General features: G+C 40.0%; 1 protein-coding gene across 11 annotated transcripts in view; it reads left to right on the forward strand.

Moving 5' to 3' along the window:
- sanbr (SANT and BTB domain regulator of CSR) overlaps positions 1-12,733 on the forward strand; it is a 730,291-nt gene that overhangs the window by 645,317 nt on the left and 72,241 nt on the right. For all 11 annotated transcript variants that reach the window (XM_087991419.1, XM_087991418.1, XM_087991417.1 and 8 more), the window contains one exon: positions 2,370-2,515. In XM_087991419.1, coding sequence (XP_087847545.1) covers positions 2,370-2,515 — 146 coding nt within the window. The remainder of the gene's footprint in view (positions 1-2,369; positions 2,516-12,733) is intronic.

Raw genomic sequence — 12,733 nt, forward strand, 5'->3', positions numbered from 1 at the left:
AACGATTGACAAGGATGTTGTCACAGTTGGAGAGTTTGAGCTATAGGTAGGGGCTGAATTGACTGGGAAAAGGGGCTGTTTTCCCTGGATTGCCAGAGGCTGAGGGGTGACCTTCTAGAGATTTATAAAATCATGAGGGGCATGGATAGTGTAAATAGACGATGTCTTTTCCCTGGGTCGGGCAAGTCCAAAACTAGAGGGCATAGGTTGAGGGTGAGAGGTGAAAAATTTAAAAGGGACATAAGGGGCAACTTTTTCAGCAAAGGGTGGTGCGTGTATGGAGTAAGCTGCTGGAGGAAATGGTGGAGGGTGGTACAATTACAATATTTAAAAGACATCTAGATGGGTACATGAATATGCAGTTTTTGTGTCTAACCATAGTTCTGTATCCTTCTGTGATATATCTAAATACTCAAAATTGCTGTTTGTTAAATAAACAAACATTTTCTCAATACTTTCATTCTCTGGAGTCAGACTTGCTCTTTCACTTTGAAATGATTCCATGCACTTTTTAGTCTTTCACTTTATTAGATGCTTTCAGAAGTTCTACTTCTAATATTAAGGCAGTTATTAATATTTTCTTGTTTCCCTTCTGATCTCTCTCTTTTCATCTCCCTGTTAACATTTTCATGAACTGAAAAAAGCAACTATAAAGTTGGTACCAATAGCATTCATTTTTATTTTAATCTCTATTTATCCATTGTATATTAAACCTCTATAAATCAATGCCCTCCTTTTAACCTTATTTTATACATTTCTTTCTTGAAGGTAGCTTACTGATCTGATCTTTCAACCTTTTTGCTAACTTTTCTTCCTAATTAATTTGGACCAAATCTATTCTCATCTTGATGAACTTTTCTTTCCCTGCCCATTATTTTTTTTTCTTCTTTCTTATCCTAACCATGTTGTGTTCACTGTTTCCCAACATTTTCTAATATTTACAGATCAGTTATTTACCCATCAATATTTCTCAGAACAATGCTTTGCTTCATACTGGTCAATGAAACACTTTTGGATGCATTCTTTAAAAGTGGAATATGCTATGACTACATGTATGACTTTTATTCCATCATGTATTTGGTTAGTTAAAATTGCGTAATGTTGCTTTTTTTTTCTGGCATATCCTTCTGTTTTACTCTTCAAAACAGCTTGATGGCCTGTAATGCTCACCTGGAATATATTATGTCTTCATTGCATCTATTATAACACAACCCTCTGGATATTCCTCTGTGATCACGCCGTGCTCGATTGTTCAGTAATCCTGCCACCCACCCTTTTGTGTCCTTCCTAATCCTCAGAAGGTGTTATAACCGTGCATATTAAGTTTCCAGAATTGTTCAAACTTATTTCTGTCTATGTTTTAGCTGTTATGTTACATCAATTTGCAACAAATAATATTCTAGCTGTCCAATTTAACTGTGAGTGCTTTATGAATTCATTTATATCCCTTTAATCATGACTCCATTATTTTTGACATTGATCCTTATTCTTTTTCCCAGTTTTCTCATTTTTCAGATCGTCTTACCTCTTCCGCAATGTTTTTGTCTCACTACCTTTTATCTTATGATATTTTGTCATTGTTTATTTCTGCTATACATTCTGATAGCTTTGTTAATTTCTCTCCTGCCCCTTACCAAGTCATTCCTCAACTCTTAATACATTACATTTAATTGATTCAATCACTTCTCAAGGATACTATGTATAGGCAAAATTAGTGACGTTCGGATCCCATGAACAAATTGTCAAAACCTGCCATTTACTATACTTTAGGTAACTCATACACAATGTTGATGCAGCAACTAATAGTTCTATCCATATTTCTACTTTAAAAAGAAGCTTGGTAATTACTTTTATGTTTTAATTGACGGCACATAATTCACCAGTTTACCTAGCACGGCACAGTCCTTGTGAACTGCCTGTGAGTTTACTACTTCCAGTAAAACAAACGTTTGGGATTATGACGAGATTTGCATCTCTTGTATCGGTTACTGTCACCACACTTAATTATTTCTGGAGACTAAATTTCCAAAAGGGCAATCAGTAATAATTCATCAGGAGCTTGACAGGAGACTACTATGTTCGTATACATAAGATAGTCAAATGTATTTCATTTTATTACTTTACCCATGGCAGAAACATGGGCAACTGTTTGCAGCAGTAGGCATATTTTCAACAAACATTGCTGATCATTGAACAAAATGATAGTATGCTGGGGCAAATTGCTTAAAAGAGCAATATACTCTCGGATGTTTTCACATCATTCTGCATAAAGTAAATATTTATGAAAGGAGCTTGAATTTTTGAAAGTCAGAATGGTAAGGCATACCATAATTTATTTAACAAACTGTCCTATGTTTTGTTTTTTCCAGGGTTGTAAAGTGCAGGATCATGTTGTCAAGTTACCCAGTCAGCTTCAAAATGGTAAACTTACTTCAGGATCAGTCAGCCAAGTGTACTATGATGTCCTTCAGCACAAAGACGTTGTCTGTGTGCCATTCAGTAAAACAGAGGAGAGGTAACTTATAAAAAACGTAATCTCCAATTTGTACACTTAAACTTGGCATTTTTGTTTTATTTTTATACATTTTTAAAGTAATGAATTTTTGAATGCTGGTTCTTGTTTTGAAAAATTGGTTTTGAGGAAGAAGGAACAGGGGAGGTTCATGAGTCCTGACCAACAAGTCATTGGTGCATTTTGCTGTATGCTAACTTTTAAATTTTTTTGCTTATATACATATGCATTTATTAATGTTGCTGTCACATCTATATTTACATTTATCTAAATATATATTTATATAATTCTATATACATCCATATAAAGTGTATATTTATATTTTATAGATATGTGATTTATTTTATTATGTTTCTCGATATCAAAACAATTAAAATCGGTAGATCCTTGCATGAATTTACTACAATTCAGATGAAAATCAAAATGTCCAGAGATTTCAAAAATCTGAAAACCAGAATAAATAATTTCTACAGACCTAATTTTTAATATCTTATCCAAATTTAGTACTTAGTTGTGTTGTGTTGATAGTTTTGTTTTTATTCACACATTCATACTAACGATCAGACACATAGCTACAAAAATAGCAAAAATTTTAACTTTGCCGAAGGCTTATACTTCATTGTAAAACAGCAAGTTAAATTATTTAACAAATTCTGTGATTTTGGAAAGAGCAAAGAGCCTTGCCATTGTTCCAGTTTTACTGGCAACGAGATGCAGTATCAAACTGAAAGCTTAATCAATGGACACGTATGGTGGTGACTGCAGCTGAATTCCTGGGAGACGTAAAAATAACTGAAAGCTTGCATTTGTCTATTGCCTTTCAGAATGTCAGCACTACAGCTAAGGAAGTACTTGTGAATTGTCGTCTCTGGTATCATGTTGCAGAATTTTGCTGTTAGAATGAGAAGATATTTGGAGGGAATAGAGGATGGAGAGGTCTCTATGAACAACATTCATTACTCTGTTGAGGGAATGGGAAATATAGTTCATCTCAATGCCGTTTAGTTGGGCATTTCCTTTTACAAGATGCAGTTAAAATAGTTTGAGCGTATTCATGCAATACGATACTGATGACTGGTTGAAGCGTGCTTGATTGTGTCTACTAAATGTTAGCTCAAGATGGTGAGGAACACCATTGACGGAAAATGCCTCTGGAACTTTGTTCAGTTGCAGCAAATAGAATTACTAAAGAATAGTAACCAAGTAAGTAAAAGAAAAATAATAGACTTGTTGGTCAAAAGTGCAAGTGATGAACATCAGAAATATTATATTTTGTTATCTTCACTAAGGTCTCTGGTACATCATTATGTAAAGATAATGGCTAGACGTTGTCATCAGAAATCGAAAAGAGATTAAAGAAAACAAAGAGTTTTGATATCAAGATGGTGGCAGAGTAGCAGGGTTGTGTGCAGGCTCTTGAGCTCGAGGCTCAACCGCTCCTACCTGCTTTCTTTCTTTTTACTTCTGTTTTTTTCCTTTTAATTTTTCTTTGTTTGATTTTCTTTTGCGACGGGTTAATCAATGGTATCGGCACAGCAGCTTCCCAGTGGTCGGAAGCAGCAGCAGATGCAAGTCCTCCCAGTGATTGGAAGCAGTGACGGCAGCAGGGGCAGCAAGGATATCCTTTCAGTGTTTGGGGCCGGCAGTAGTGGCAAAGCTCCTTCATTGATTGGAAGCAATGTTGGCAGGGGATGTTTCAAGATGACAGCACCAGCAAGGTGATATCTTGGCAAGGCAGTGATGGCTTGGCCTGGCAGTGGAGCTAGGAATTTCTGATTGCAATTGCAAGGACTTTTGGCATTATCAAAGCAGCAGCAGAACCAGGGACTCCTGGTTTTGAGGCGAGTGTGGGTTCAGCACAGGACCTGGCCTCAGCAGCAAGGTGGGCCCAGTGACAATAAGATGGCACCTAAAGAGTACGACTCCTACAATGGTGGGTGTGCCACAGGCAGCAGCGAGGCAGTGTCATTGGTGAGCTGACTCAGGGCTCATGGCGGAGGGGGCAGGCCGAAAATAGACTCTGTTTCAGTTATATCTTTTATTCTTAAACTATTCAAAATGGTGCTGGATTGTTGAAGCTTTTCACTGTATTTTGCTGTATTAGAGTTATAGAGATGTACACCATGGAAACAGACCCTTCAATCCAACCCGTCCATGCCGATTAGATATCCCAACCCAGTTTAGTCCCACCTGCCAGCACCCAGCCCATATCCCTCCAAACCCTTTCTATTCATATACCCATCCAAATGCCTCTTAAATGTTGCAATTGTACCAGCCTCCACCACATCCTCTGGCAGCTCATACCATACACGTACCACCCTCTGCGTGAAAAAGTTGCCCCTTAGGTCTCTTTTATATCTTTCCCCTCTCACCCTAAATCTATGCCCTCTAGTTCTGGACTCCCCGACCACAGGGAAAAGACTTTGCCTATTTATCCTATCCATGCCCCTCATAATTTTGTAAAGGTCACGCCTCAGCCTCCGACGCTCCAGGGAAAACAGCCCCAGCCTGTTCAGCCTCTCCCTGTAGCTCAGATCCTCCAACCCTGGCAACATCCTTGTAAATCTTTTCTGAACCCTTTCAAGTTTCACAACATCTTTCCGATAGGAAGGAGACCAGAATTGCATGCAATATTCCAACAGTGGCCTAACCAATGTCCTGTACAGCCGCAACATGACCTCCCAACTCCTGTACTCAATACTCTGACCAATAAAGGAAAGCATACCAAACGCCTTCATCACTATCCTATCTACCTTCGACTCCACTTTCAAGGAGCCATGAACCTGCACTCCAAGGTCTCTTTGTTCAGAACAGTCCCTAGGACCTTACCATTAAGTGTATAAGTCCTGCTAAGATTTGCTTTCCCAAAATGCAGCACCTCGCATTTAGCTGAATTAAATTCCATCTGCCACTTCTCAGCCCATTGGCCCATTTGGTCAAGATCCTGTTGTAATCTGAGGTAACCCTTTTCGCTGTCCACTACACCTCCAATTTTGCAAACTTACTAACTGTACCTCTTATGCTCGCATCCAAATTGACAAAAAGTAGAGGGCCCAGCACCGATCCTTGTGGCACTCCACTGGTCACAGGCCTCCAGTCTGAAAAACAACCCTCCACCACCACCCTCTGTCTTCTACCATTGAGCCAGTTCTGTATCCAAATGGCTAGTTCTCCCTGTATTGTACAATGCAAGTGACTGCAAGTGTCTGCAGACCTCACTTTCTCCCCAATGCAAGTGACAATAAATCATTCAATTCAATTCAAGAACTTGCACTTTTACAGCAGCTTTTACAATCTCGAGATATTCCAAAGTACTTTACAGACTATGAAGTGTGTGATCATTGTTGTAATATAGGAGATGCAGCAGTCAATTTGTGCATAGCAAGGTCCATATACAGTATTAAAATAGAACATGCCATCCATATTCAGTTGATGGTTGAAGAGCAAATACCTGATGGATGCTGATAGATTTTTTTTTAGAACTCCCTAAATTGGTGCATGGGACCTCAATTTAATGCCTCACGTAAAGGTACTGCATTGAAGTGGCAACCTAGTTTATGGGATTTCAACTGTCCAGCTTCTGATTCTAAGACAAAAGAGCTACCACTGTGACAGGGTTGTACCAATTGTTAATTGATAATTATGTTGTTCTTTCCATCATCAGTGGCAATAGCAAGATCCTTTCAGTGTTGCCTACAGGATAATGAGGAAATGTTTAAGGCCATAAGAAATAGGAACAGGTGTAGGCAATTCAGCCCCTCGAGTCTGCTCTGCCATTCAGTAGGATCATGGCTCATTTGACATTCCTCCCATCTGCTTTCCTGCCTTCTCCCACTAATCCTTGATTCCCCAACTGATTAAAAATCTACCTATCTCAGCCTTAAATATACACAATGACTCTGCCCGTGCAGTTCTCTATGGCCAGGAGTTTCAAAGATTTCACAATCCTCTGAGAGAAGAAATTCCTTTGTATCTCAGTCTTCAATTGGCATTTCTTTATTCTGGGACTATGTCCTCTGGTCCGAGATTATCCGGGGGGGGACATCTTCTCAACATTTATACAGTCAAGCCCTGTAAGAATCCTAAATGTTCCAATAAGATCACCTCTCACTCTTCTAAACTCCAGTGAGTAGCGTCCTAACCTGAAAAACGTTTGCTCATAAGACATTCCTCCATACTGGGGATCAGTGAACCTTCTCTGAACTGCCTCCAATGAAACAATATCTTTCCTTAAATATAAGAACCAAACTGCTCTCAGTACTCAAAATGTGATCTCACCAGTACATGTAGAACTGCAGTAAGACATCCCTGCTCTATGCTCCAACCCTTTCTTAAATAAGGACCAACTTCCATTAGCCTTCTTGATTACCTGTTGCACCTGTGTACTAGCTTTTTTGTGTTTTGTGCACAAGTACCCTCAAGTCCGTCCATGTTACAGCTTTCTGCATTTTTTCTCCACTTAAATAATACTCTGTTCTTTTATTCTCCTTCCCAAAATGAACAACTTCACATTTTCCCACATTGTATGCTATTTTCCAACTTTTTACCTACTTAATAAACCTATCAGTATCTCTCTGTAAACCTTATTCCCCTTGCAACTTGCTTTTCCACTTACTTACTTTTGTGTCATCTGCAAACTTCACTATGTGCATTTGATTCCTTCCTCCAAGATATTAATATATATTGTAAACAGTTCCAATCCCAGCACTGATCACTGTGGAATCCCACTAGTTAAAGTTTGCCAACTTGAAAAAGAACCCCTTATCCCTACTCAGTTTCTTGCTCATAAGCCAATTCTATATCCGTGACAACATACTACCTCCAGTGCCATGGGCTGTTACCTTTTGACTTAACCTTATGTGAAGAACCTTGTCGAGCAATTCAGAAATCTAATTGCAACACACTTACTGGTTGCATTGTATCTGTTCTAGTTGAGATTGAACTGGAAAATGTCTAATAAACACTCCTTTCATGAAGCCATGCTGACTCAGCTTGGTTAGATTATGATTATCCATGTACTGTCTAATCGATCTATAGTTACCCGCTTTTTGCTCCCCTCCTTTTTTGAATAGGGGTGCCATAATTGCAGTTTTCCAATCCTCCAGTACTTCTCTGGAATCCATGGATTTTTGGAAAATTACGAACAACATATCAGTACCTCTGTAACTGCTTCTTTTTAGAATTCTTGGATGCAAGCCATCATGGCCAGGGGATATATCTGCTTTTAGCCCATAAGTTTGTTTAATACTACTACTTAGTGATGATACTTAATTTAATCCCTATGTTCTTTAGTATTAATAGAATGTTCAAAGTAGGTTCCACTATAAAGACTGTTGCAAAATATTTGTTTATTTGTTTCCTCTGCCATTTCCTTGTTCCTCATAACTATCTCATCAGATTCATTTTCTAAGGTGCCTATATTCTCTTTAACCTCTGTTTTTCTTTAACCTCTGTTTTTCTTTTTATGTTGAGAGTTTTATGTTCCTCACTAGTTGCCCTCATAGTTTATTTTCTTTACCTTTATTATCTGCTTAGTCCATCTTTGCTGGATTCTGAATTTATCCCAGTTTTCAGGGCTATCACTAGCTTGTGCCTGTTTTTATGCTTTTGTTAAACATTATACTCTCATGAACCTCCTTGGTTAGCCAGGGTTGATTTATCTCTCTCTTAGGATCTTACCTCGTCACTAGGATTTATTGTTGCAGAGGGTCATAAATGACTCCCTTAAATGTCTGTCACTGTTTGCTAATTCTACTTCCTGGTAATCTATCTGCTCAGTCTACTTTAACTAACCCTATCATTATAATGCCCTTTGTTTAAGTTAAATTTAACTTTGTGTGAATGGTGGAAGAAATGAGGAAAGAGTAAAATGAGAAGAAAGTCAGGTGGATGAGTGCAGAAAAAGATTCACTGAAAACATGTGGAGGAAGCTAATCAGGAAACAGCAAATGACATTTAAAGTTCACAGAGGGAGTTCATAGGGCCAGAGAGGAATGCAGCGAGGGTTCATCAGACTTGGTCCCAGGATAATGGGACTGTCCTATGAAGAGAGATTGCACAAATTGGACCTGTATTCTCTCAAGTCTCAAAGAATGAGAGTGATCACATTGAAACTTACAACATGTTTAAAAGGATAGATAGGATAGATGCAGATAAAATGCATACCATAGTTGTGGAGTCGATACCTAAGACACGCAATTTAAAAATAAGAAGGATGTCACTTGCCTCTGAGATGAGATTTTTTTTAACTCAAAGGTTGTGAAGCTTTGGCTTTTTAAACCACAGAAAGCTGTGTTTTGAGTATGCTTTAGGTAGAGATTGATAGATTTTTGATTACCTTTGGGTTATGGGAATGGGCTGGGAAAAAGGTATTGAAGTGTTTAATTAGCCACGATCCTATTGAATGGCCGGGTAAGCTCAATGGGCCGAAAACCTACAGCTGTTCATGTGTTCCTATATTTAGTCATGGTGCCCCAGATTAATATGTGTGGGTAGTAGAACATAACTTCTGATTCGCTTTGGTGGAGGAAGTAAGGAAACAATGTCATCTTTGTACTTTGTGTATGCAGATTTAGTTTTGATTGGGGGTCAGCAGATAAATAGTGAGATTTCTTTGTTTCCAATGGTAGCAGCATTTTTAGTCAGTGGAAGATGCTGACTTTTTTTATTCTTTCACTGGAACATGTGTGTCACTGACTACACCAGTATATATTGGCATATTTTTAATGGCCCTTAAAACAGTGAGCTGACTTTTTAAACTGCTAGTCTATGTGTTGAAGCTATACCCACAGAACTATTTCAAAGGGAGTTCTTGGATTTTGACCCAGTGACAGTGAACGAATGGTTTCAGATCCTATTCATATACCCATCCAGATGCCTTTTAAGTGTTGTAATTGTACCAGCCTCCACCACTTCCATACATGTACCCTTAGATCTCTTTTAAATCTTTCCCCTCTCACCCTAATCCTATGCCCTCTAGTTCTGGACTCCCCCATCCCAGGGGAAAGACATTGTCTATTTACCCTATCCATGCCCCTCATCATTTTATAAACTTCCATAAAGTCACCTCTCAGCCTTCAACGCTCCAGGGAAAACAGCCCCAGCCTATTCAGCCTCTCCCTTTGACTCTAACTCTCCAACCCTGGCAATATCCTTGTAAATCTTTTCTGAACTCTTTCAGGTTTCACAACATCCTTCCTATAGTTTTCTATGTTTCTATTTATGTAACCCTGATGAAGGGCTTTTGCCTGAAACGTTGATTTTCCTGCTCTTCGGATGCTGCCTAACCTGCTGTGCTTTTCCAGCATCACTCTAATTTTGACTCTGATTTCCAGCATCTGCAGTCCTCACTTTCACCTAATGCTGAGAAGTGCCTACAGTGCAATCCATTACGATGATGTCACACAGCCTTGGTAGGAAACCATCTTAATACCAGCCAAGGCTTCCTCATAGCCACTGTAGCAGGCTATCTCATATGCCAGATTACTCATCTTTTTATGACTTACGTGAAGATTCATCTTATAATATGGTAGTCAAAGGTGTGGACTTAATTTAGCTACCTCTTGCGTGCTAGTAAGGCGAATATCTAAAGGACACAACTTTAAGAAGGTTGCTCATACAGACAGGATCAGGCCTCAGTAGACTGGGAAAGGATTTGGCTACAGTGGACTGGGAACAGCTCCTTGTAGCTAAGTTTACAATGCAGTAATGGGATGGGGGTGGAGGCATCGTGCATTCAAAAACTAGCTGGTGAGAGTATGGGTCTAACATGTACTCGTTAGAGGGAAATATAGGAGCAATAAGTTCAGAGAATCCTAGAAGCCCAGGGCAATTCAAGACTGGATGAGGAAGAGGAGCAGGGCTTTCAGCAAGTACAAACGGAGCAGTTTAGTTGCAGCTATAGAGGAATATAGGAAGTGCAGGAAGGAATTTAAGGAAGTCATTACAAGAGCAAAAAGGGGGCATGACAAAGTACTTGCGAATAGGATTAGGGAGAATCCTAAGTTATTAAAAACATGTTAAAGGGAAGAGGTTAACTGGAGAAAGAGTAGGGCCCATTAGGAACCAAGGAGGCAACCTGTGTATTAAGCTGCAGAATATTGGAAGGATTTTGAATGAATATTTCTGTTCGGTCTTCATTCTGGAAGAGGAAAATGTAATTAAGGAATTCAGGAAGAGATTGAAGAACTTCTACAGTTTGACATACGAAATTGTGACATATTGGGGGTTCTGTCAGACTAAAAATGGACAAATCCTCTTGCTTGGATGATTTCCATCTCAAGCTGCTGCCAAAGGAGAGGCAGGAAATTGCTGGGGCGTTGACACTGCTTTTTAATTCCTCTCTGGCCACAGAGGAACTGCCAGAGGATTGGAGGGCTGCTAATGTTGTTCCACCTTTTAAGAGGGCTAGTAGAGGTCAACCAGGAAATCACAGACCAGTGAGTCTCACCATAGTGGTAGGGAAACTATTGGAGAAAACTTTGAAGGAGGAAACTAATGCCCACTTGGGAGGCATAGCTTAGTTAAGGATAGTCAGCATGGCTTTGTCAGAGAAAGAGTCGAAGAGTGTGGTGCTGGAAAAGCATAGCTGGTCAGGCAACATTCAAGGAGCAGGAGAATCGACATTTCGAGCATAAGCAAATCTTAGCAAGACTTATACACTTAATGGTAAGGTCCTCAAGAGTGTTGCTGAACAAAGAGACCTTGGAGTGCAAGTTCATAGCTCCCTGAAAGTGGAGTCGCAGGTAGATAGGGTAGTGAAGAAGGCGTTTGGTATGCTTTCTTTTATTGGTTAGAGTATTGAGTACAGGAGTTGGGACATCATGTTGTAGCTGTACAGGACATTTGTTAGGCCACTGTTGGAATATTGTGTGCATTTCTGGTCTCCTTCCTATCGGAAAGGTGTTGTAAAACTTGAAAGAGTTCAGAAAAGATTTACAAGGATGTTGCCAGGGCTGGAGGATTTGAGCTATGGGGAGAGGCTGAACAGGCTGGGACTGTTTACCCTGGAGCGTCAGAGGCTGAGGGGTGACCTTATAATTTTGTAAACCGGCATGGATAGGGTAAATAGGCAAAGTCTTTTCCCTGGGATGGGGGAGTCCAGAACTAGAGGACATAGGTTTAGGGTGAGAGGGGAAAGATATAAAAGAGACCTAAGGGGACAACTTTTTCACGCAGAGGGCGGTACGTGTATGGAATGAGCTGCCAGAGGAAGTGGTGGAGGCTGGTACAATTGCATCATTTAAAAGGCATTTAGATGGGTATATGAATAGGAAGGGTTTGGAGGAATATGGACTGGGTGCTGGCAGGTGGGACTAGATTGGGTTGGGATATCTAGTCGGCATGGACGGGTTGGACTGAAGGGTCTGTTTCCATGCTGTACATCTCTGACTCTATAAGCTCTTCATCAGGAATGAGGGGGTGGCCCAAGGGGGCTGCGAGATAAGTGGGATGGGGGTGGTGTTGAGGTGAAGGTAGCTGAGAATGTGATAGGTAGATGAAGTTGTGGATGAAGATGATACATCGGAGAGGTGGATGGAGCGGATAGGTGGGCAGGAAGATGGACAAGTACAATAGTTCAAGAGGGCAGTGCCAAGTTTGAAGGTTGGGTCTGGGATAAGGTGGGGGGAGGGGAAATGAGGAAATTGGTGAAATCGGCATTGATTTAAACAATATAGATGAAAATGTGGGAGGAATGTTCAGCAAATATGCAGGCAACACTAGATTGGTCAGAAAGGATGTGCAAGAATGTGCCGGGGTGAAGGATTTGAGCTATAGAGAGAGGCTGAATAGGCTGGGACTATTTTCCCTGAGCATCAGAGGCTGAGGGATAGCCTTATAGAGGATTATACAATCATGAGGCACGGATAGGGTAAATAGACAAGGTCTTCTCCCTGGGATGGGGGAGTCCAGAACTATAGGGCATAGGTTTAGGGTGAGAGGGGAAAGATTTAGAAGAGGCCTAAAGGGTAATGTTTTTACGTAGAGGATGGTACATCAATGGAATGAGCTGCCAGAAGAAATGCTACAACATTTAAAAGACATTTGGATGGGTACATCAATAGGAAGGCTGAGAGGGATAGGCAAATGGGACTAGATTAATTTAGGCTATCTGGTGGACACAAATGAGTTGAACTGAAGGATATGTTTCAGTTGTGCTGTACACCTCTATGACTCGAAGTGGTTATTAGAGAAGAAGATGATTATAGGTTACAGGAAGAT

This window comes from Chiloscyllium plagiosum, unplaced genomic scaffold (genome assembly GCF_037043375.1).
Source record: "Chiloscyllium plagiosum isolate Xiang-an unplaced genomic scaffold, Cpla_swu_hap1 HiC_scaffold_10, whole genome shotgun sequence".
Taxonomy (NCBI): domain Eukaryota; kingdom Metazoa; phylum Chordata; class Chondrichthyes; order Orectolobiformes; family Hemiscylliidae; genus Chiloscyllium; species Chiloscyllium plagiosum.